At 39.5% G+C, this 23,501-nt stretch overlaps 1 protein-coding gene across 4 annotated transcripts in view; it reads left to right on the top strand.

Annotated features, from left to right (window-relative positions):
* Pola1 (DNA polymerase alpha 1, catalytic subunit) overlaps nt 1-23,501 on the top strand; it is a 300,929-nt gene that overhangs the window by 1,077 nt on the left and 276,351 nt on the right. For all 4 annotated transcript variants that reach the window (XR_007209422.1, XM_048336784.1, XM_048336786.1 and 1 more), the window contains exons 2-10: nt 3,921-4,048; nt 8,558-8,654; nt 10,556-10,636; nt 16,588-16,703; nt 17,358-17,420; nt 18,497-18,589; nt 19,018-19,105; nt 19,392-19,590; nt 19,675-19,853. Coding sequence is in view for 3 of the 4 variants with exons in the window: in XM_048336784.1 (XP_048192741.1) it covers nt 3,921-4,048; nt 8,558-8,654; nt 10,556-10,636; nt 16,588-16,703; nt 17,358-17,420; nt 18,497-18,589; nt 19,018-19,105; nt 19,392-19,590; nt 19,675-19,853 (1,044 nt within the window). In the remaining variant the exon portion in view is untranslated. The remainder of the gene's footprint in view (nt 1-3,920; nt 4,049-8,557; nt 8,655-10,555; nt 10,637-16,587; nt 16,704-17,357; nt 17,421-18,496; nt 18,590-19,017; nt 19,106-19,391; nt 19,591-19,674; nt 19,854-23,501) is intronic.

The raw sequence follows: 23,501 nt of genomic DNA, 5'->3' as shown, positions 1-23,501 counted from the left end.
TTACAAATGGGCTGTAGGATGTAAGTCTTGGCAATTCTCTGTCAGTGATTTGCCACTAAGCCCTTTCTTCACCCTAAAAACTGTACTCCATCTGTGAACATCAAGAAATCACTTGCTGGAGGAAGCTGTGCAATCTTGAGACCCCTTTTAAAGTCATGGTGTTGATTAAGTAGTTGCTGGGGACTTGTGGCCGGGATTTTTTCCTTTAATCCTTTAGAGCGGACTGACAAATTGTTATCTCAAAGATTTGCTGCAGGCTAGTATCTCTTGCCTGCTTTGTGAGAGGATGGAGGTACTCCAGATGGTAATTTTGAACCAAATATTTGAATCTTTGTAACTGGATTTTTTCATGTTTATTCTTTAAAAAACAACAACTAAGTTCCATGAAGCATTAGAGATATATTCTAAAAATTTTTAAATTAAGTGTTAGAAAGTGAAAAGTTCAGTGAAAAGTTGAAAGGACTAGAATTGTTTCTGTGGATGAAAAGTTAGAGGATCAAAAAGTGGGTCCAGCAGTCCATTTGACAAGTATTGTGTACTTACTAGGCAAAGGCATACTGCCAAGCTCTGGTATTACAGTTGTTGGGTAGACTGGACTTAGTTTCTGTCATAGAGTGGAATCAAGACGGTAAGCATCCAATTCTATATAGATAATAGTGAATCTTCTGAAGAATTGCTTTGTTTTTACTTCCTGACTAGTGCATGGTATTGCTAGGCTAGGTGTGATGTGTATGGGGGTTGTATGTATGTGCATGTGTTTGACTACTCTGCATCCTATACACATACAAATGTTAAATGAGTTCCTCCTGTATTGTAAGCACAAAGTAAGATAGCTATGGTAATTTAATCTGTATAGCTTTGTAAGGAAGAAGTGGTTATCCCCACTTTATAGATGAGTCAGATACTGAGGCACTGCGTTAGAGTTCTTTGTCAAAAGTTACAAGAACCATCACTAGATTAGAATACATTGTTGTTTGCAGAAATTCAGTAGGACTAGAAATCCAGTCTGGAGGTCTGCATAGACAGAAAGTGTGATTCAAACTGTGTCATAAAACTGGGGCATTGCCAGCCATGACCAAATACTTGGTGATATAGCTTGTACCTTGAGCCATTGCTGGCACAGGTGTCCCACATTGTCATTTCCCCTGCAGTGATTGCTACTTCTAGAATCCTCCTTAATCTAGTATCTCCCTTCTTGTGACATTAGCCTGCAATTGAAAGTCCCAGCAGCTGCTTCTGATTGGTAGAAATTATCTTCAGAGCCCAAGCCTTAGACGATAAGTTGTCTGGGGAAGAGCACATTTTTTCAGCTTCTGTAGTGGGACATAGTGCCTATGAACCCTTAAGGCTTATAAGAGTCTAGGTGTGGTAGTACAGGACTATAATGACTATAACGGCAGTGGTTACGAAGTTGAAGCAGGAGGAACTCAAGTGCTGGACCAACCTAGGCTACATAATAGGATCCTGTCCCCCCAAACCCAAGTGAAGCCAAAACAGACAGGTATGCACACATGTTAACTGGTGGGCACATGCCACTCACTGAGTGGTAGAGCCACTTCATAATCTCTTGGATCTTATGCTCTACACTATGCACATCCAATTGGTCTTCCCTAATGGTTTCCCCCCCCCCCCCCAATTTCTGAATACTTATATTCCCATCCTTTTGCAATTTGACTTAATGCCTCTTCCTCAGCTTCTGCCACTTTTTACCCTGTTTTCTCATTTTGAAATTCTACTCTCTTCAGGCTACTATTGGAGAACTCCATTGTGAAAACCTGAGTTCTGTGGCAAAATGAATGGCCGTCTTCTGTGCATTTCCTACTATGATCTTACCTCTTCTGTGGTTCGTGTTTACATTATCTAGTAGACTCAGGCTTTATTGCTTTATTTTACTGCATCCCCTTGAGACAGGCATCCTAGTACTATTTGTAAGAATGTAAACACGGTATAGTAGAACATAGTTGCCTGTGGGTAAGTGCAATCTAATACTGAATACCAGAGATTTTTATCAGGAGTCAAGGCATTCTTAAGGGAATAGTTAAGTCTAGCTTTTCACTCTTACTGGTCATGTTTAACAGTCTCAAAAGAATTTTGCATGTAGGACTTCTCCAGATTTTTAACATCATTTGAATGACACCCAAGGTTTTATGACTGTCATCCTTAAGTACCTGCATTCCTTAATTTTTACTTTAATGTCTTTCTGAAAATGGATTTAAAAGTCAAATGTGAAAGTCAAACAATAGACAGAAAAAATAAGATTTCTAATTACACTTCACCTTTGAGATAGTTTTCAAGGGTTTATTTCCAGCATTTGATACATGTTCTTTAGATTGTATCTTCTTTATTCATTTATTTCTTTATTGTCAAAGTGATGTACAGAGGGATTACAGTTCCATATGTAAGGTAGTGCGTATATTTCTTATTGAACTTGTTACCTCCTTCCTCATCCCACCCCACCCCACCCCCACCTTCCCACTCCCCCTTTCCCTTCCCCCACCCTCCCTAGATTGTATCTTCTATTTCAGTCAAACCATTAGTTTAAAAAGCTTAATGCAGTTTGGAATGTACCAGTGCAGGTGAAGTTTTAGGATGCTTATTATCAATCTGTCTTCTTTTCTGTACCTGCTTTTAAATAAGTTAATTAGTACTGAATACAACAAAATATTTAATTACATAGATATAAATTGGCAATTGTGCTAGGCCTCACCGAACTCCTGGCAATTAGGCAGCACTGTGATCTTGACTTGGTTATTCATTAGCTGGAATATGAAAGGCCTAATTCTGTGGCTGAATTCTTTTCAGTTATGTGTGTAGGGTGGCCAGTTTATAATGACCAAAAGCATGAATAGTTTAACAGTTGAATGAATGAGTATTGAGGCCCTCTGTTATTTTGGTAGTTTTGACAAAAGACTTTGTAACCTTTGTAAGATTTTTGTTTGTTTTTGGCATTACTGGGCTTTGAACTCAGGGCCTTGCACTTGAGCCATAGGATCTCTTTTGTGATTTTGCCCACATTTGCTTGGACCGTTTCTTTTTGTTCCTGTCTTTTTGGAGGCATGGGCCACCATGCCTTATCAGCTGAAATAGGGTCTTGCTAACTTGCTAACTTTTTATCTGAGCTGATGTTAAACCATGATCCTCCTAATCTTCAGCTGAGTAGCTGGGACTATAGGCACAAGCCACTGTGCCTGGCCTTAATCTTTGTAATTTTTTTTTCTTACTGTCATCCTATAATGTACCCGACAGGCCTTGGAATGAATGACAGAATGAGCTTTTCCAGTGCCATCATTAAAATATTTCCCAGTTCCTATTTCTTCTTTGTAATTCATGTACTCTAAACCTCTGTTAAGATATATGTTACTTCTCAACAAATATTGTTTTAGAGCCAGTTGCTACTTATTATCTCATTATTAGAGTGTAAGTTTTCTTGAGGATAAGGGACTATGCCTTTTTAATCTTTATGTCCCTTTTATCATCTAGTACTTTTCAAATAGCAGATGCTTCTTAAATTGTTTTAAGTGTTAATAGAATACAAAATGAATTGTTCTTTTATGACCTCCTGGATTACTTGTGACTGCTCATTTTAAATGGGAAGGTTATAGACAAGCTAATGGTTGCTTTTTCTTCTCTAATATTTCTGTGGGCTGTCAATTGAATTTGAGATTTTCTGTATTTAGAGGAAAAAATAATGGTGACTTCAGTTGTTTTAACTAAATCTTAGAATATTTCTGAAGAGCCATAAAATCTGTGTACTTGGCCAGGAGCTTTGTGAATTACTTTGCATTTTTAAAAGGATCCATTTGTATAATATAAAAATTATGTATTATTATTGTCTATAAATGTTCCTTTGTTTCTGAGGGAAGATGGCTGACTGTTTTGTAACATTTCATGTAAATTTGGCTTTTTAAAAAAATTTCCAGCTGTGTCAGAAGATTCAGGGAGTCTTGCAGCCTCTCGTGCCCGGAGAGAAAAAAAATCAAAGAAAGGGCGCCAGGAAGCTCTAGAAAGACTGAAAAAGGCTAAAGCTGGTGAGAAGTATAAATATGAAGTAAGTAATCCCTTTTAACATTTCTCTTAGGCTTTATTTAATTCATAGACTTCAAATGATCTTATGTCACCTTTGTCTCTGATTAAAAATGATCATTATTTTAAGTTTCTTATAATAGTAATTTCTTTAATATTGAACAAGTGTGAGCATGAGGTAGATTTACCGATTATGGATCGTACTAAATCATGTGAAGTTCCTATAAGACATTTTACAGATAATTTTAAAATTCCCAAATGAAAGTAGTTCTGGTTTTTCCTTATTTAGCATGCTACATATCTGGCAAGTGCTTTAACTTTGTTGGGGAAATTTACAAGGGCTTTTATTTTACCCAAAAGGTATTAAGCAGTGAATTGTTTTTTTTTGCCAGTCCTAGGGCTTAAACTCAGGGACCAGGCACTGTCCTTGGGCTTCTTTTGCTCAAGGCTAGCACTCTCTTGAGTCATAGTTCCATTTCCAGTTTTTTCTGTTGATGTGGTGCTGAGGAATCCAACCCAGGGCTTCATGCCTGCTAGGCAAGCACTTTACCACTAAGCCACATTCCCAGGCCTAGAATTGTTCTTTCTAATCTCATTTGTAAGGGGAGTGGCAGTGGAGACTTGAGTCTTACTTCTTCTACATCCTGCTTAGAAGATTAGATCTGATGCTTTTTTGGCCATTTTCTTCTACTCACTGTTTATGGCCCATCCAAATAAACCAGAGTTGCTGCCCTCCATACAGCATTGTCTAGCTTTATCTTGAGTGTTCCTTGAGTATCTTAACTGCCAAGCCTATCAAGTGATTAACTAAAGACTAGAAAATAATAACAACTAATATACTTTTTGAGATAACACACTGTTCTAAGTGCTTTTGCCAATATGTTTAGTCATTTTAATCCTTCCATTAACCATATGAAATTAGGTGGTGTGGTTATCAACATTTGGCAGGTTAGTTTAGGACTGAGCATAGGAAATTGTAGTCATATCACTGTGTCAGATCCTTTATTTGAACCTAGGCAATCTGGCTTTGGAATATGCATGTTTAGCCATGGCCTGTACTGTATAAGGCAATTAGACAAATAGAGGGGGATTTTTTGCCATTTGGCACCATTTGTTCAAGTTAAATGAGGCAACCAGATCATAGAAGGTTACTAAAAGGATTACAGTGAAGCAGAAGTAAAACATTTTTAATGTAGGTACTTCTGTAAAGGAATTCGGTGGGGCATTTGAGATGTTGGCAAAATGTGGCTAATTTCCCTTTATACTCTGTGGTATTAATTATATTGCTCTAGGAGTTCATGGTGAGAAATGGCAATGTTTTTTTGGCTACTGAGGAATGAAGTTTGCCTTATGCTTGCTAAACGGGTGCTTTAGCTACTACTTGAGCCATACTCCTAGCCCTAATAGTGTTTTTATTTTTTAATCTTTATTTTTGCCAGTCCTGGAGCTTGGGCTCAGGGCCTGAGCACTGTCTCTGGCTTCTTTTTGCTGAAGGCTAGCACTCTACCACTTGAGCCACAGTGCCACTTCTGGCCTTTTCTATATATGTGGTGCTGAGGAATCGAACCCAGGGCTTCATGTATATGAGCCAAGCACTCTTGCCACTGGGCCATATTCCCAGCTCAGCAATGTTGTTTCTAAAAATAGAGTTTGTAAGCCGGTGTCAGTGGCTTAAACCTGTAATCCTAGCTATTCAGGAGGCCGAGATTTGAGGATCGTGGTTCTAGCCAGACCAGGGAGGAAACTCTGTGAGACTCTTATCTCCAATAAACTACTCAAAAAAGCCAGAAGTGTTGCTGTGGCTCATGTGGTAGTGGCAAAAGAAGCTCAGGGACAATGCTCAGAGTTCAAGCCCCAGGACCAGCAAAAAAGGAAAAATTGTGTGTGTGTGTACATATATGTATGCGTGTGTGTGTATATATATATATATATATATATATATAGAGAGAGAGAGAGAGAGAGAGAGAGAGAGAGAGAGAGTGTTAGGCTGGGAATGTAGCTCAGTGTTAGAGGGCTCTCTTTCTATGTGCAAAGTTCTGAGTTACCACTCTAGCACAGCTAAAAAAAAAGTCGAAGTCATTTTCTAATAATGTTCTGTGATATGTTGGTGGTATTTAAGTAAGTTCCTTAAATTAAAGACAAGGTATGTCTACAACTAAAAAAAAATAGCTGTGCTACCCTTCCAAGAAAATTGGTCAATATAGCCATATTAATTGGACTACTTTGTTTCTTGATTATTAAAAACTTGATTTGCAGCCTGAGGATATAGCTTAGTGGTAAGAGTACTTGCCTAGCATGTGTGAGGCCCTAAAGTTTGGGTCCTAGTGATACAAAAAGTAGCAATAACCTCCCTAGACCCCCTCTTTATTTAATATGGTAAGTAAATAGTTTCAATTTTTCAGTAGTAAAAGGACACATCAGCATTTGCCAGTGATCCCTGTAGAGAAAGTTAAGAAAAAGGTGAAAACAAAAGCTTGATAGGTGTGGCCGACTGGTCAGCTATGGTCTTCTCACAGTGAGAAGCTCTGTGTCCAGGATTTTTTTTTTTTTTTGGCCTTTCCTGGGGCTTGGACTCAAGGCCTGAGCACTGTCCCTGGCTTCCTTTTGCTCAAGGCTAGCACTCTGCCACTTGAGCCACAGCACCACTTCTGGCCATTTTCTATATATGTGGTGCTGGGGAATTGAACCCAGGGCTTCATGTATACGAGGCAAGTGCTCTTGCCACTAGGCCATATTCCCAGCCCCGTCCAGGATTTTTTTTTTTTTTTAGCCAGTCGTGGGGCTTGAACTCAGGGCCTGAACACTGACCCTGGCTTCTTTTTGCTCAAGGCTAGCACTCAGCGACTTGAGCCACAGTGCCACTTCTGGCTTTTTCTATATATGTGGTGCTGAGGAATCGAACCCAGGGCTTCATGTATATGAGATGAGGACTTTACCACTAGGCCATATTCCCAGCCTCCCCCCCCCCCCCCCCCGTCCAGGATTTTTTGTCTTAGCACTTCAGGTAGAATTAGTTGTTTCTTTCCATATGTTACTTAAAATGTCAGAACTCGTGAGCAATTGGGGATTTTTTTAAACTTTCCACGTTTTAAGTTTTTTTTTGCCAGTGCTGGGGCTTGGAACTCAGGGCCTGAGCTCTGTCCCTGGCTTCTTTTTGCTCAAGGCTAGCACTCTGCCACTTGAGCCACAGCACCCTTTCCGGCTTTTTCTATATATGTGGTGCTGAGGAATGGAACCCAGGGCTTCATGTATACGAAGCAAGCACTCTGCCACTAAGCCATATTCCCAGCCCCACATTTTAAGTTTATTATCTTTAAAAACGTATAATTTTGTTGTTATTACTAAGGTGTTGTACAGAGGGATTCCCATTTCACAATTCAGGTAATGTGTACATTTCTCTTTTGGACAATGTCACCCCTTCCTTTGTTTTCCCCCAGTTCCCCCTTCCCATCCCTGCCCACAAGAAATTAAGGGATTTTAATAAGATTTCTTCTATGAGCTTTTCCTAACTGTCACATCATCGTCTCATCTGGGAAGTCCGTGATGTGTCACCATGTACAGCTGTAGCAATGGTGTGCATCTGTTTTATTTGTGACTTTAACTGTAGAGTGGTCTGCTTTTAATCATACCAGGCAGCCATGTGATTAGAGGGCTTTCTCTCTGGCTTTTTAAATAGGTCTGCATTAAAGTCCCTCCTTGTGCAGTTTCTTCCCCCCCCCTCCGGGTCCTGGGGCTTGAACTCAGGGCCTGTCCCTGAGATTTTTTTGCTCAAGGCTAGCACTGTACCACTATGAGCCATAGTACCACTTCTGGCTTTTTCTGAGTAGTTTCTTGGAGATAAGAGTCTCAGGGCCTTTTCTGCCCTGGCTGGCTTCAAGCTGCAGTCCTCAGAACTCAGCCTCCTGAGTAGCTAGGATTACAGGAGTGAGTCACCAGTGCCCAACTCCTGTGCAGTTCTAAAGCCTGAGAATGATAGGGATCCATAAAAATCCATTTCTTGATGGCTTATAGAATAGAGAATATGCTTGTTTTGCTTATATTTGTAGGGATATGAATGAGGGAAAGTTTCCTTTACATTTTAGTTGGTTGAAGAGTTATTGAAATTATTGTGTACTTGCAGAGCCTCCATCAGTTAGTGGAGAAGGGTGTGGTATGCCTTTCAGGTTTGCTAAGTATAGGAGAAATCAGTCGAGAAATCACAAGTGAATAATCCCCAAAGCAGCTAATGAAGAATTGGCTATAATTCAGTTTGTTTTTTATGAAGTAGATGAGTAATTGATGGTGTGACAAGTGTATTATGCTAATGGAATCATTTAATATCTTATGTTAACACCCACCTAAAAGGAATACTAAGTTAATTGATGTCTATTTAAGGAAAACCCTGTGGTGGTGTTGAATGTCAGAACTCATGATTTGGTTGCAACGATTCCGTCAGGCTGCCATTCCAGTTTCAATTTGACATTTTTTTTTCATCAGAATTGTTTTAACACTTTCACTTCATTTGAAGCTTTTCCTCAAACTTGTATAATGGCAGGTCGAGGACTTCACAAGTGTTTACGAAGAAGTTGATGAAGACCAGTATTCAAAGCTGGTGCAGGCACGCCAGGATGATGACTGGATCGTGGATGACGGTATGTGGGAGGCAAACACCCGCCAGGCATTGTATTACTTGCTTCTTGAGTCCAACATGGTAGAGTTTCCTTTGCCTACGTAGATGCCGTGCATTGTTAGGAGCATATTTTGGTTTGGATTTTCTTAGTTATTTGAAGATGAGGAAGCAGAACAAGAGGACGTTGACTTGGTGACATTTTGGAGGATCTGGGCACCTGTCATATGATATGTAGTTTCAGTGCTCCAGAAAATGGCTGTGTAGGAATGGAGAGGATGGTTGAGACTCAGGATCAAATCCCTGTCAACAGCAACAAAACAGATCAGGTGGGCTGGGAAAGTGGCTTAGTGGTAGAGTGGTTGCCTCGTATGCATGAAGCCCTGGTTTCGATTCCTCAGTACCACATAAACAGAAAAAGCTGGAAGTGGTTCTGTGGCTCAAGTGGTAGAGTGCTAGCCATGAGCAAAAGAAGCTCAAGGACAGTGTCCAGGCCCTGAGTTCAGAACCCAGGACTGGCAAAGGAAACAAAACAAATCAGCAGGAATTGTGTCTCTGGGGTCCATACATAGCCCAACAGTGTCTGGAGTTAAGGGATGTAAGTTCAAGTTCTATTGTTTGCACTTTTCCTTGGACAAGTCAGTTATTCTCACTAAGCCACAAGTTCTTCCTGTGTAATGTGGAGATAAAACTATGTCCTAGAGTTTCTGTGAGGAGTACACAAGGTTGTAAGTGTGAATAGAAAGTACAGTGAGGAATATATGAGGTAGGCATGAGTGGAAAGCACTGGGCAAAGGCTGGTCTTAGTGCTTTTGTATACAGCTCACTGGTTACTGCTTGTAAGGTCTGACTTCTTTGGCATATGAGTACTGACCCCAAGAGTGATGCAGACTGCTGCTACTTCTGTAACTGGGCTTAGTTGTATTGTTGCCTTTCACTTGTAGACTGAAGTGTCTTCCTGGGCTTGTTGTGTTTTTGATGCTTTTTGTAGACTAAAACTGCCATCCAAGAGCCTTTGGTGGCAAAGTTTTGTTTTTATTTTTTAATCTTATTGGCCAAGTCATTTCTCTAGCTATAGTTCCCTAGTTCACCTATCTATATCCAGTATATAGCCTTTGTTTTGTCTTTTTCAGCTCAGGGCCTCACACTTTCACTTGGCTTTTATGCTCAAGGCTGGTGCTCTACCACTTGAGCCACACCTACTTTTTCCAGCTTTTTGCTTGTTAATTGGAGACAAGAGTCTTACTGATTTTTCTGCCCAGGCTATCTTTGAATCCGTAGATCTCAGCCTACTAAGTAGGTGTACGTATGATTATAGGCATTAGCCACCAGTACCTGGCTTGGTTTTGTCCTTTCTTTGACTTCACATCCGTCGCGTGGATGCCATTGCTTATCTAATACCTATTTGAACAAGATTCTGCTAAACTTAAAAATGTAGCAGGCCAGGATAACATCTGAGTAGGTATGAAAGGTTTTTTGGCCATAGCTAAGATATTAGGCAAATTGAGGGAGTGAGTAAGTGCGTGATTGAGTGACAGGATTTCAGTGTGTAGCCCAGTTTGGCTTTGAACTTTTTTATGTGTGCTGGTCCTGGGGCTTGAACTTAAGGCCTAGGCACTGTCCTTGAGCTTTTGTGCTTAAGGCTAGTGCTCTACCACTTTGAACCACAGAGAAAATTCCAGCTTTTTGTTAGTTAAGTGAGATAAAAGTCCATAGGCTTTCCTGCTTGAGCTGGCTTTGAACCAGGTTCTTCAGATCTCAGCCTCCTGAAAAGCTAGGATTACAAGTGTGAGCCACTGACACCTGGCTAGCTTTGAACTTTTGGTCCTCCTACCTGCACCTCAGAGTGGTAGAATTTTAAGTATCACCACTCTTAGGTCTTGGCCATTTTTAGAAACTTGATCCTGTTATATTTTGTTCCTACAGATGGCATTGGCTATGTGGAAGATGGCCGAGAGATTTTTGATGATGACCTTGAAGATGACGCTCTTGACACCAGTGAAAAAGGTACCTATATTTTGTTTTCAAGAGTGTAATTTTCGGATTCAAAGAATTGTCAAAAGTTGAGATGACTTGGTATTCTGATGCAGTCAGCTTTTAAGGGCCTACCACAACTTGTTTTAGATAGAGAATATGTCCTAATAGTGAGAGAAACATAGTTGTATAGAAAACCAAACATAAGAAATAAAAACATCAGGGGCTGGGGATCTGGCTCAGCGGAAGAGCACCTGCCTGGCGAGCGCAAGGCCCCGAGTTCGGTCCTCAGCTCTGGGGAAAAAAAAACTATAAAAGAAATAAAAACATCATCTGGAAATACAGTTTCATGTCTTTATTATCCAAGAGTTTGGTCTTGTACTTATTTTGAAATTTTTAGTCCTGTGTCATTTTACATTTGCTGATTTTGAGGGCTGCAACAATAAGTAATGTCTTTTAATTTCTGCTGAAGTGATGTACTTACAATTTCAGTTCTTTGATAATAGTACAGTACAATAACAAGGTTTAGAACCAGTGTAATCAACTTGCTTTGTTTAATTGAAATTTAAAACGATCTGAATGAATGTGTCAGATTTTCTTGGCTATACAATCATTGGCAATTTTTCCGAGTAAACGAGCCTGATTTAATTCCTGTAAAATGAGAATGGGAAATTCTGTGTGTGTGTGTGTGTGTGTGTGTGTGTGTGTGTGTGTATGTGTATGTGTGTATGTGTATGTGTTTAGTTTGTTAAGTGGTCTTCTACCACCAAGTGGCTGATCAGGGGTCAGCAAACTTGGCCAGCTCCAAGCTGGTTTTCAGTATTGTAGTTTTTCAGTTTTCAGTATAAGGCATCCTTAGTACCCTAGGAGGAAATCCTGTTTGTGTTTTGCCCTTGAGCTAAGAGCAGTTTTATGGTCCTCAAGGATGTTTGTTTTTTTAAAGACAGATGTAAGGATGAATATGTGCTAGTGTAAGAGAATTCTGTTTGGCCACAAAGCATTACATCTGTGCTATTTTGCTGGAGGCTTAGAAATGGACTGGACTTTCTTTTGCAGCTTAACATTTGGCAATGCTTGTTTTCCTCTCCTTCCTAATAGCATACCAAGAAGTCTGGTTTTGTTGAACTGTCTGAAATGCAGCAATGACTTTCTAAAAATAAGAGTATGCTTGTTTGCTTAACCATATAGCCATTGTGATGGTATCATCTAATATATTGTCTATGGTACAGTTTCTCCAGTTAATTCACTAATGTCTTCTATAGCTATTTTTGAATTGCAGAATCTACTTTCGTTTTCATGTATCTTTAGTGTAGTGCAGCCTTCCTTCTCCATATTCTCTTTTTATTTTTTCTGTCATTTAACTCTTTAAAAGCAACAGCCTGGTTGTTTTGTTGGTTCTCCCATAATTTGAGATTTGTCTAATTACTTCGTTATGATTAGATTCAGGTAAAATATTTTGGCAACAGGGAAGAAATACTTTAAATAAATATTGTGGAACATCTACAGTAAAGGTGAACTTCTGTTCTTCCCATTGATCATATTGGGAGCATATAAAATTCATCCCATTATAGTAAACAAAGTGTTTGATAGTATTGTTAAGATAGTATTATGTTAGTTTTTCTTTTTAAATTTAATTTAATAATTTAACTGTTAAGGTATGTACAGAGGGGTTACAGTTACATAAGTGAGGTAATGAGTACATTTCTTGTCGAACACTGTTAGCCCTTCCTTGTTTTCTCCCACTTTCTACCCCATCCCACTCCCCTTTCCTCTGTGTTGGTTTCCTTATAAAACTTCCTTTGCCTCTTTGCAACTCACGCAAATGTGGGCTGATGATTTGAGACTATGTATATGTTCCATTTCCTCCAAGTATTTTCACCTAATATTTTCAGCATCTATTGATTCTCCTTCACCCTCCTCTCTCCTCTCGCCCTTCTCTCTCTTCTCCCTTTCTCTCTTTCTCAAGCTCACAGGCTTGCTTCTCTTGCTCACTTGCGGGTTCTTTCTCTCTTTGTGGTTAATTTGAGATAAGAGAAGAGAGAGCCTCAAGGACTTTCCTGTCTGGGCTCACTTCTACCTGTTATCCTCAGATCTCAGCCTCCAGAATAGCTAGGATTACAGGTGTGAGTCACTAATGCCTGGCTTTTTAAAAATCTATTTTTAAACTTTTTTGGTGGTACTCTGATTTGAACTTGGGGCCTTGTACTTGTTAGGCAGGCAATCCTTTTTATAGTAAAATACATTTTTAAAAATGAGATCTTTTTGTGTTAAACTATTGGGTTCAAGTGATCCTCTTGCCACAGTCTCCTTAATAGTGGTGTGAGCCACTGTATCTACCTCCTCTCCATCTTTATATTTTCACTTAATTTTTTTTGTCAGTTGTGGGGCTTGAACTCAGGGTTTGGGTGCTGTCCCTGAGCTTTCTTGCTCAAGGCTATCGCTCTACCACTTTGAGCCACAGTACCACTTTTTTTTGCCAGTCCTGGACCTTGAACTCAGGGCCTGAGCCCTGTCCCTGGCTTCTTTTTGCTCAAGGCTAGCACTCTACCACTTGAGCCACAGCGCTACTTCTGGCCTTTTCTATATATGTGGTGCTGAGGAATCCAACCCAGGGCTTCATATATGCAAGGCAAGCCACTCTACCACTAGACCATATTCTCAGCCCCACAGCACCACTTCTTATTTTCTGGTGGTTAATTGGAGATAAGAATCTCATAGACTTTTCTGTCCAGGTTGGTTTTGAACCATGACCCTCAGATCTCAGCCTCCTGAGTAGCTAGGATTATAGGCGTGAGCCACCAGCTCCCGGCTTATATGATCACTTTCAAATTCTCATTATTAATTAATTTTATATTTTTATGAAGTTCTAGAAAATTTACTGTTAAAATTTAGTACTTACTGTTTTTCGTGTGTGTGTGTGTGTGTGTGTGTGTGTGTGTGTGTGTGTGTGTGTGTGTGTGTTTGCGCTTATGTGTGTGCTAGTCCGGGGGCTTGGATTCTGGGCCTAGGCACTCACTGTTCCCAAGCTTTTGTGCTTAAGACTAATGCTCTACTATTTGAGCCGCATTGTTAGTTCCAGCTTTTTAGTAGTTAATTGGAAATGAGTCTTATGGACTTTTCTGCCTGGGCTGGCTTTGAACTGGGATCTTCAGATCTCAGCCTCTTCAGTAGCTAGGATTACAGGTGTGAGCCACTAGTGCCTGAGTAGTTTGCCTTCTAATGTTTCAATAAATCCGTAGTTGGCCAGTGGGATTCACTTTGAGCTGGTTCCTGGATCCTTCAGATATGATCCCCCCCCAAATTTCTAGCATTTCCTATTGCTTAAGGCCGAAAAGATGTATGAGGTTTACTTTGCACTCTTCTTGGCCTAAACCTGGGATCAGCTGTTTCTCGTGACTCCTGGTTCCTTAGTGGATACTAGTATTCAGATCTAGAGGATGGATGTGCTCATTGCGACATGTATTATTATTATTATTATTATTCTAGTCCTGGGGCTTGAACTCAGAGCCTGGGCACTATCCCTGAGCTTCTTTTTGCTCAAGGCTAGCACTCCACCACTTGCAACAGCGCCACTTCCAGATTTTTCTGTTTATGTGGTACTGAGGAATTGAACCCAGGGCTTCAGGCATGCTAGGCAAGCAGTTTACCACTAAGTACCACATTTCCAGCCCACTACATGTATTATTATGCTACATATTATTGCTACATATTTATGTAGTGGCTCTTAGGCTCTTTTCAGTGAACAGAACTAGGAAATTATATATTGATTTGTCGTTAATTACTGAAAAGTTCAATCAAAATCACTCACCACTGGGTTCTTCTTGAATTCTGTGTCTACTCTCTTTGTTGATGAAAATCCTTGTTTTAGAAACTGCTTTGTTAAATGCTAATTCCTTCGTACAACTACTTAAAGATACATTTTAAAAAATAGGCTGGGCACTGGTGGCTCATGACCACAGTTCTAGCTACTCAGGAGGCTGAGATTTGAGGATTACAGTTGAAAGCATACCTGAGCAATAATGTCTGTGAGACTCTTACCTCCAGTTAAACACCAGAAACCAGAAGTGGACTTGTGGCTTAAAGTGGCAGAGCGCTAACCTTGAACAAAAACAGCTCAGGGATAGCACTCAGGCCCTGAGTTCAAGCACCATACCACCACCACCAACAACAACAATGATAAAAATGTGGGAACATTTTGTGGTCAGCTCGAAAAAAAACACTTTGCCTTTTACAGTATACGTGAAATAAGAATTAAAACTAATACCTCTCACAATACCCTTTCTAAAATTATGGTTTCTTTGCGGGTTTACTTGTTCTTGGAGTATAGCCTTCCTACTAAGTATCTCTAGTTAGTGTATTATATTTAGAAGTTATATAAAGTAATTTTCTCTGTGTTACAGTATCAATTTAACATGTAGGCTAACTTATTTTTGTATTCACATTTTACAGCTATTTTAATTTTTGAACATTGCAAAACATTTATATGATTTAAAAATCAAAATGAAAATGAGTGCCAGTGGCTCACATCTGTAATCCTAGGTACATAGGAGGCAGAGATGGGGAGGATTGAGGTTCTAGGCTGTCCAGGGCAAGAATGTTCATGAGACTCAGTTGATAAAAAGCTGAGAGTGGTGGTATATATCTGTCACCCCAGCTATGGCAGAAAGCATAAAGTAGTTGGATCTCAGTCCCAGCTGGCCTAGGCAAAACGTGAGATGCTGTCTCAAAAACAAGCAGAGCAAAGAAGTCTAGGGTTATGGCTTAAGTGGTAGAGAGCCTCCCTAACCAAACCCAGAGTTCAAACTCCAGTTAACAATAGTTTAACAATAGTTAAAATGGTATCAAGAGATAAATTTTGCTCTCATCTCTCCATCTTATGCTTCCATCTATCTCCATAGATGACTGTTTTTCTTATTTTCTTTTTGTTTGCTTTTAATGGGGCTTTGTTCAGCTGGTACTCTACTAATTGAGCCATGCCTCTGGCCTGGCTTTTGCTAATTATTTTGTAGCTGTCGTCCACAGACCTTCCTGAATTAGACTATTCGATCCTCTGGATTTTAGATTCCTGAGTGGTAAGGATTACAGGTGTTTTCCACTAGTGTCTGGCTATTGTTTTCTGTTTTGTACGTCCTCTGTTAGCATTATTAAAGTGAACATATGGGGCTGGGAATATGGCCTAGTGGCAAGAGTGCTTGCCTCCTATGCATGAAGCCCTGGGTTCAATTCTCCAGCACCACATATACAGAAAACGGCCAGAAGTGGCGCTGTGGCTCAAGTGGCAGAGTGCTAGCCTTGAGCAAAAAGAAGCCAGGGACAGTGCTCAGGCCCTGAGTCCAAGCCCCAGCACTGGCAAAAAATAAAAAAAATAATAAAAAAAATAACGTAAACATGTATGTATTTTTCCACATAGGATGTTATTTATTTATTCATTCATTAGAGTATATGGACCATCTCTCTAGCTTCTGACTACTTGTATAATAATATAGAAACTCCTTTATATGCTGGTGACATGTGGTAGCAGTGTGGCTAATTGTGTTATTCTTAGCTTATGTGAGCCACCATGCCCAGACAATTACATATTCTTTATATCTCAGAAATGTTTATCAGAGAAGTTGATCTTTTATTTGTGCAAAAAATGTCACCAGGTTTTTCTTTAATCCATTTCTGTAATTGAGTTTATTAGTCTCTCTTTCTTGCAAGTGGATTCTGAATAATAGGCAAAAATTTTTACCATATCTAGATTATAAGGGAAATTAAAAAAAAATAGTTATAGCCAGGTGCTAGTGGCTCACACCTATAATCCTAACTACATTTTAAAGATTTTACTTTTTGTACCTTGTTTAGAAATTTTGTATTTTTATGCTTTGCATTGTTAATATTTTTCTTCTCAAATTCTCATATTCAGGGAATGGGTGACTAGGCTTTTAGTTTTCCATTTTGATTTTCGGCTGCTGTATGTTTCTAAGTAATTTATATTCCAATAGGAAAAGATGGCAGAGCACACAAAAAAGACAAGAAAACTGAAAGGAAACCTGCAGTGACAAAACCAAACAATATCAGGTCAATGTTCATTGCTAGTGCTGGAAAGAAAACTGCAGATGTGAGTTTCACGGTTTTCCTTATATTGAATCTTTCCTTTCATGCAGGGAATTTAACATTTGTTGATGTGTATAATAGGTGCTCAATATGTATTTGAGTAACATTTTCCCAATTTCACTTACTAAGTTAAATTTAAGCACATCAGTGGTTAGAACGTGGGAGAGAGAAAAGAAAATTGAACAGAAAAGCTGAATTGGCAAATGTTTAATTTCAGTGACTTAGCAGGTATCAGACCAGAGAATGAGGATGAAAATAAGAGATAAAAGCTATACATGAAAAGTTGTATATCCATAGGTATTGTTAAAATTTGTGATGAGAGCTGGGAGTATGGCCTAGTGGCAAGAGTGCTTGCCACATGAAGCTCTCAGTTCTATTCCCCAGCACCACATATATGGAAAACAGCCAGAGATGGCGCTGTGGCTCAAGTGGCAGAGTGCTAGCCTTGAACAAGAAGAGGCCAGGGACAGTGCTCAGGCCCTGAGTCCAAGGCCCAGGACTGGCCAAAAAAAAAAAAAATTGTGATGAATAGTAGATGAAAGTACTCAATGAGAAATGAGGAGGCACGAACTGACTAGTTATGGTCTTACTTTCATGGACATGTCTGGTGGATGAAAATAGTCTAGCATTTTCTAATTTCTTCCTTTATACTCTTCAGAAAGCAGTGGACTTGGCAAAAGATGATTTGCTAGGTGACATTCTACAGGATCTGAGCACTGAGGTAAGTGAATGCCTAGGTGTTGTAGAGTATGAAGGGGGCATAGGTTGAAGAAACAATTGAGTAAATACACAAAACAGACTATTGCTAGAATATAAACAATGCAAGTACAAGTGGGGTGCTGGTGCCTCAAATGTAATCCTAGCTATGTTGGAGGCTATGATTTGAGGATCATCGTTTGGAGCCATCCTAGGTAGACAAAATCTGTGAGGCTCTTGTCTCCAGTTACTCAACAAAAAGCCAGAAGTGGAAGTGTGACTCAAATGTAAAGCACCAGCCTTGAGCAGGAAAGCTAATGGAAATTGCCTTGACCCTGAGTTCAAGCCCCAGTACTGGCACTAAAGAAAAAAGAGCAGATTAATGCCATCACAAAAAACACACAAATTTAAAAACAAAAACAAAGCCTTGAAATTAGTTGCTTCTCATCATTTTAGATGAGTGGTTTCCAGCTGTTACAGCTGTGTAATTAGGTAGGTAGGGTGGTGTGGGTGTATGTAAGAGTTGCTACTGTGCATGTTCATTGCTTGTGTTCAGTGGCTATAGTGTACGTTCCCTAAACAGATCGAAGCCTGACAATCTGTACATTCAGGCATGGGAATCCTCTTTCTAAATTGTAAGTGGGAGTGAAGGAAGTCAGTGAGCTATCCGTGGTAGGACTGGAACAGGCTTAGCTGTACTACAGATTCAAAAATTTGCCATTTCTCATGAAGGTTAAGCTTTTATTTAGAAGTGTACTTCTTTCTCAATGATTGTTGATTAAAATGAATAATGCCAATGCTATGCAGTTCTTTCTTAATAATTTAAAAATGTACTATACTGGAAGGGTAAGTGAAAGTATATTAAATTTTAGAGAGAAAAAATTGGTGAGGGGTGGATTCAATATCTGTTCTTGTTTTCTAATGATTTCTGTACTATTGTTGCTATAGTAACCACAGTGCATGAACATGGATCCTGGGGGTGGGGGGGTGGCAGGGAAGGAAAAATGCTTTACTTATTGGGTTTCACTGAGTGAAGAAATGTACTTTATCTGTTATGTGGTAAACCAGGTATGACAGTGAATATCTGTCTTATACTTTCAGACATCTCAAATAACTCCCCCACCTGTAATAATATCAAAGAAGAAAAGATCCACTGGAGCTTCACTGAATCCTTTCTCTGTGCTTACCCCTAAGGTATATTGTGAAGAGATACCTTTAGTCTTGATTTATGGTGTTGCATTACATTTATTTTATTGTCTACCTATGTGAAGGAAATGCTTTAGGATTTGTTTTTGGTTTTTAAATTAGGATGGCCATTCAATATATACTTTCATGTTTTTTCAAAAATAGCATGTGCCTGCTTTTTTCATAGTAAATTTTGTAGTAACTAGTATGTATTTATTATAGGTATTACAACTGTGCTAAATGCAATAATTTTCCTCTTGGAAACACGTATTTTTTTTTATAAGCCTAGGTAACAGTAAAATAATAGAAGCTGTTGTGTTAATAATACATGAAATCCTTCTATAAATGGGAACTGTCATTATCTCTGGTCAGGGCAGGACAGTTGCATATTTTTAGTATTCAGGTCTAACTGACTAAACGTTTAAAAATGTTTACAGGTAATTCCTCCAGGGAAAACCACTTTTCCTGCCTCCAGGAAGGAGCTATCATTAACTCCTGTTCCTTTCAAACCTGCTGAGTTTGCTGGTAAGTCTGATGTCAGGCCGAAGTGCATGGGTGTTGAGCAGTTGCTGTCACAAACGGAGGCTCTGTGATAGAGGAAGTAGAGGTGATTTTGAAAATATTGGGATGCCAAATCTAAGCGTGATGGATTTGAATTCTTAACAGTAAAAGTGAATAACGTTTGACTTGGAGATGAAAGAGAACTATAAGCGTAGTGTAGGAAAAGGGATAGTCTGCGGTTTCAGTGTTGAGTAAGTTCTTGTGCCTCATTGCACCAGTATGTGACAGGAATGTATGATGCTGCCTATAGGAGATCCGGTGCACTCAGACCGTCCAGAAGATGAGGAGTCAGGTGCAATAGAGTTTGAAGATGATGACTTTGCTGAGCCCATGGATACTCAGAAGGTGGACATGGAGCCTGTGGCTGCCAAGACTTGGGACCAAGAAAATGAACCCACAGATGGGGTGAAACCTGAGTCAGATCCTAGGAAAGGGACCACATCTTGCTTGTAAGAGCATTTTATGACTTTACTGGCACATAGCAGTTCAATTATCCTGATGGATTTTGATTTTTGAAAATATGATTTCTGCAGAGGAAATTTTCTCCCAGATGTCTCTTGTTGGGACATTGATCTAGAAGATGACAGCAATTTCTCAGCTCAGGAAGTCCAAGTGGATTCCAGCCACCTCCCATTGGTGAAAGGGGCAGACGAAGATGAAGTCTTTCAGTTTTATTGGCTGGATGCTTATGAAGATCAGTACAGTCAACCAGGTAATCTACGTTAGGTAATCATAGGCCCTTGTTATGGGGGAGCACCTTTTCTTAGGAATACTTTACTGTATGTAATTGACACAGGTTCTGGCCTCAATCACTTGCATCATAGTAGAGCAGTACTTATTGTAAAATACACCAGTCACCCTGATGGAGAAGAGCTGTAGGGTGAATAATGCTTAAAGATACTTATTCCAAATGTGGTTTTGGGATATGTTTGTAGTTCACCATAGGAATACACTTGAAGTGGAATCAGGAACTGAGGGGATAAACAAGCTGGACAAATTCCTTATGTAAAATGGAGCTTACATTCTGTTGGTGTGGACATGGGTGGCAAGAAATTAGTACTAAATAAATTGATAAATGCTATAAAGGAAATTAGTTAGAGGATGGGAGCTCTGTCTTCAGAGATAAATTCTGGACTAGCTCTATAAAGCTCTGTAAGCTCTGTATTATAGTATTTGTTAAGTGACAAGATTGGTATACAGTGAAGTTAGAGTAGAAAGCAAAGGCCAGATAAGGAAGGACCCTGAGAGCCATTCCAAAGAGTTTGAATCTTATTCTAAGAGTGCTATTCACCATAGCCAAGATATGGAAACAGCCCAGATGCTCCTCAGTGGATGAATGGATCAAGAAAATATGGTATATATACACAATGGAATTTTACTCATCTATTAGGAAGAATTATATTACATCATTTGCCAACAAATGTATGAACCTGGAAAGTATTAAGTGAAATAAGTCAGGCCCAGAAAGACAAAAGATATGTTTTCTTATGTGGAAGTTAGAACTAATTTACAAATGTATAAGTAAACACATATGGGGTTTATGTAAGTGTACACTATAGTTTTTGCTTTTTTTTTGTCTCTCATGGGGCTTGAACTCAGGGCCTAGGCCTATCCTTGAGATTTTCTTTGCTCAAGGCTAGTGCTCAGTTACTTTGTGCCACAGTGTCACTTCTGGTTTTCTGATGGTTAATTGGAGTCTTACGGATATTCCCACCCCAGTTGGCTTTGAACCACGATCCTCAGATCTCAGCCTCCTGAGTAGCTAGGATTACAGGCATGAGCCCGTAACACCTGGCATTAGTGTGCACAATTGTACTAACTGAAGCATGCTATTTGCAGGGGAGAATTCAGACATTGTAATTCCTTCCCAAAACTAACTCACAATCCAACAAAATGAATACCAGGAAACTAGTACATGAAAGGTGGGGTGGGGTGTCAAAAGGAGGAATAAATGAATGGAGAGAGGATATGGGGAGAGGGGAATGCAGTCATAATCACAGCATATCGTATGAAATTAAGAAAATTAAGGGAAGTGCTTAAGTTGGGAGGGATAGAACCATGTAAGGGTGACATTGATCAAGATCCATTATGTTCATAAACCAATTTGTTGAATAGTAACTCCTTTGTACAGCTACTTAAAGAATATAAAAATATAATTAAGAAAAGAACAGTGCAAAAGTGTTAGAAGGCTTTACATGCCGATCAGGGGGTGGTGGACCCATAATTGTTTTCATGTTAACAGGAACCCTCGGGTATGTACGTACCTGTAGATGGCTGAGGTAGCATGGAATTGTGGTGGCCTTAGAGATCAGTCAGTCCGGAGAAGAGATATTATTTACTTGGACCCTGGGGGCTGAGGAGAAGGACATAAGTGAAAACATTTAACATGTATTTTAAAAATATTTGTTATTTGCATACATTAGTTATACAAGGCAGAGGAGTTTTCATTGTGACATTTTCAAACATGTGTATGATGTACCCCAATACTCTCATCCCTCTATCACTCTCCTTTGTCCCCTTCCCCCTTCTTAAAACAATTTCAACAAATTTCATTTTTATATTTTATTTTGTTTTTTGTCAGTTGTGGGGCTTGAACTCTTGGCCTGGGTGCTGTCCTTGGGCTCCTTTTTGCTCAAAGTTAGCACTCTGCCACTTGAGCCACTGTACTTATTCTGCCTTTTTCTGTGATTTATTGGAAATAAAGAGTCTCACACACTCTCTTGCCTGGGCTGGCTTTGAACTGTAATTATTAGAGTTCACCCTGTAGAGTAGCTAGGATTACAGTTGTGAGCCACTGGCACCTGGCCATTTTTCTAATTTTTTTTCCAGTCCTGGGGCTTGCACTCAGGGTCTGAGCACTGTCCCTGGCTTCTTTTTGCTCAAGGCTAGCACTCTACCACTTGAGCCACAGCACCACTTCCGGCTTTTTCTATATATGTGGTGCTGAGGAATCCAACCCAGGGCTTCGTGCTTGCTAGGCAAGCACTCTACCACTAAGCCGCATTCCCAGCCCATCCATTTTTCTATTTTTTTTGCAAGCCCTGGGACTTGGGACTCAGAGCCTGGGCACTGTCCCTGGCTTCTTTTTGCTCAAGGCTAGCACTCTACCACTTGAGCCACAGCGCCACTTCTGGATTTTTCTGTGTATGTGGTGCTGAGGAATCGAACCCAGGGCTTCATGCATGCGAGGCACGCACTCTACTGCTAAGCCACATACATTCTCAGACCCCCATTTTTCTATTTTTATACATGCATATCAGATATTCACCTCCATTCATCTCCATTCACCCTTTTCCCCTCCCATTAGTATCTACTTCCCCCCAAAGCCTTTTAAACTCCTGTATTTTTTTCCTTTAGTATATATTGTACAGAAGGGTTTCATCATCTTATTTTGCACATGTGCATACTCTATTTTAATCAGAATAATCCCTTCTATTGTTCTCTTTCCCTACCTCCACCCCGGCTTTCAATGAGATTCCTTATGCCATCTTCATACATAAATGCATTGTATTTTGGTATTGTTCACTTTCCATTTCTTTCCCTTTCCCTCACCTTGTTCCCCTAAATAATCCATAGTTGCCGTCAAGTTCAATGTGTATAAATAAATATCAAAAGCTAGAAGAGAGTTGGAGAAAATGGCCAGTCAACAGAACAAAAGTGCATTATGTTTAAGAATTCATAGGGGTGACTTTCCAATGAGGGCTCTTGCTTTCATCGCCTTGTAGGGAAAGATAGAATTGACCCAGGAAGTGCTTAGAATGCCCCTGTGGTTCATTCTGTTTTGAAGTAGGATAATTTATCACAAAAGATTGTCCTTGAATTGAACAGATTTTTCTCATGGTTGATTCTGGGCCTGTCTGCAATTGAGTTGAGTATCTTACTAATTTTTTTTTACTGGTACTGGGGCTTCAATTTGGGTCCTAGGTGTGTTCCTTAGCCTTTTTATTTTATTTTATTTTTTTGCTGAAGGCTACTGTTCGCTCTACCACTTGGGCCGCAGCTCCACTTCACGCTTTATTGGGGGTTAATTGGAAATAAAGGATCTCATGGACTTTTCTGCCTGGGTTGGCCTTGAACCTTGGTCTTCAGATTTTAGCCTCCTGAGTAACTAGGATTATAGGCATGAGCCACTGGTGCCTGGCTGGACAGCTATATTTTCAAAGTAAGCAATTTTGAATAGTTGAATTCCTGATACTGACCATCGTCATTGCACAGGCCTTTTATTTATTTATTTATTTATTTATTTATTTATTTATTTATTTATTTATTTATTTATTTATTTATTTATTTATCTATTTATTTATTTATTTATTTATTACCAATTTTGGGAAGTATTTGTTTTGGTGGTGCTAGGGACTGG

This window comes from Perognathus longimembris, chromosome 28 (assembly GCF_023159225.1).
Source record: "Perognathus longimembris pacificus isolate PPM17 chromosome 28, ASM2315922v1, whole genome shotgun sequence".
Lineage (NCBI taxonomy): Eukaryota > Metazoa > Chordata > Mammalia > Rodentia > Heteromyidae > Perognathus > Perognathus longimembris.
Note: the sequence above shows the minus strand (reverse complement) of the source record. Positions and strands in the feature narration are given on the sequence as shown.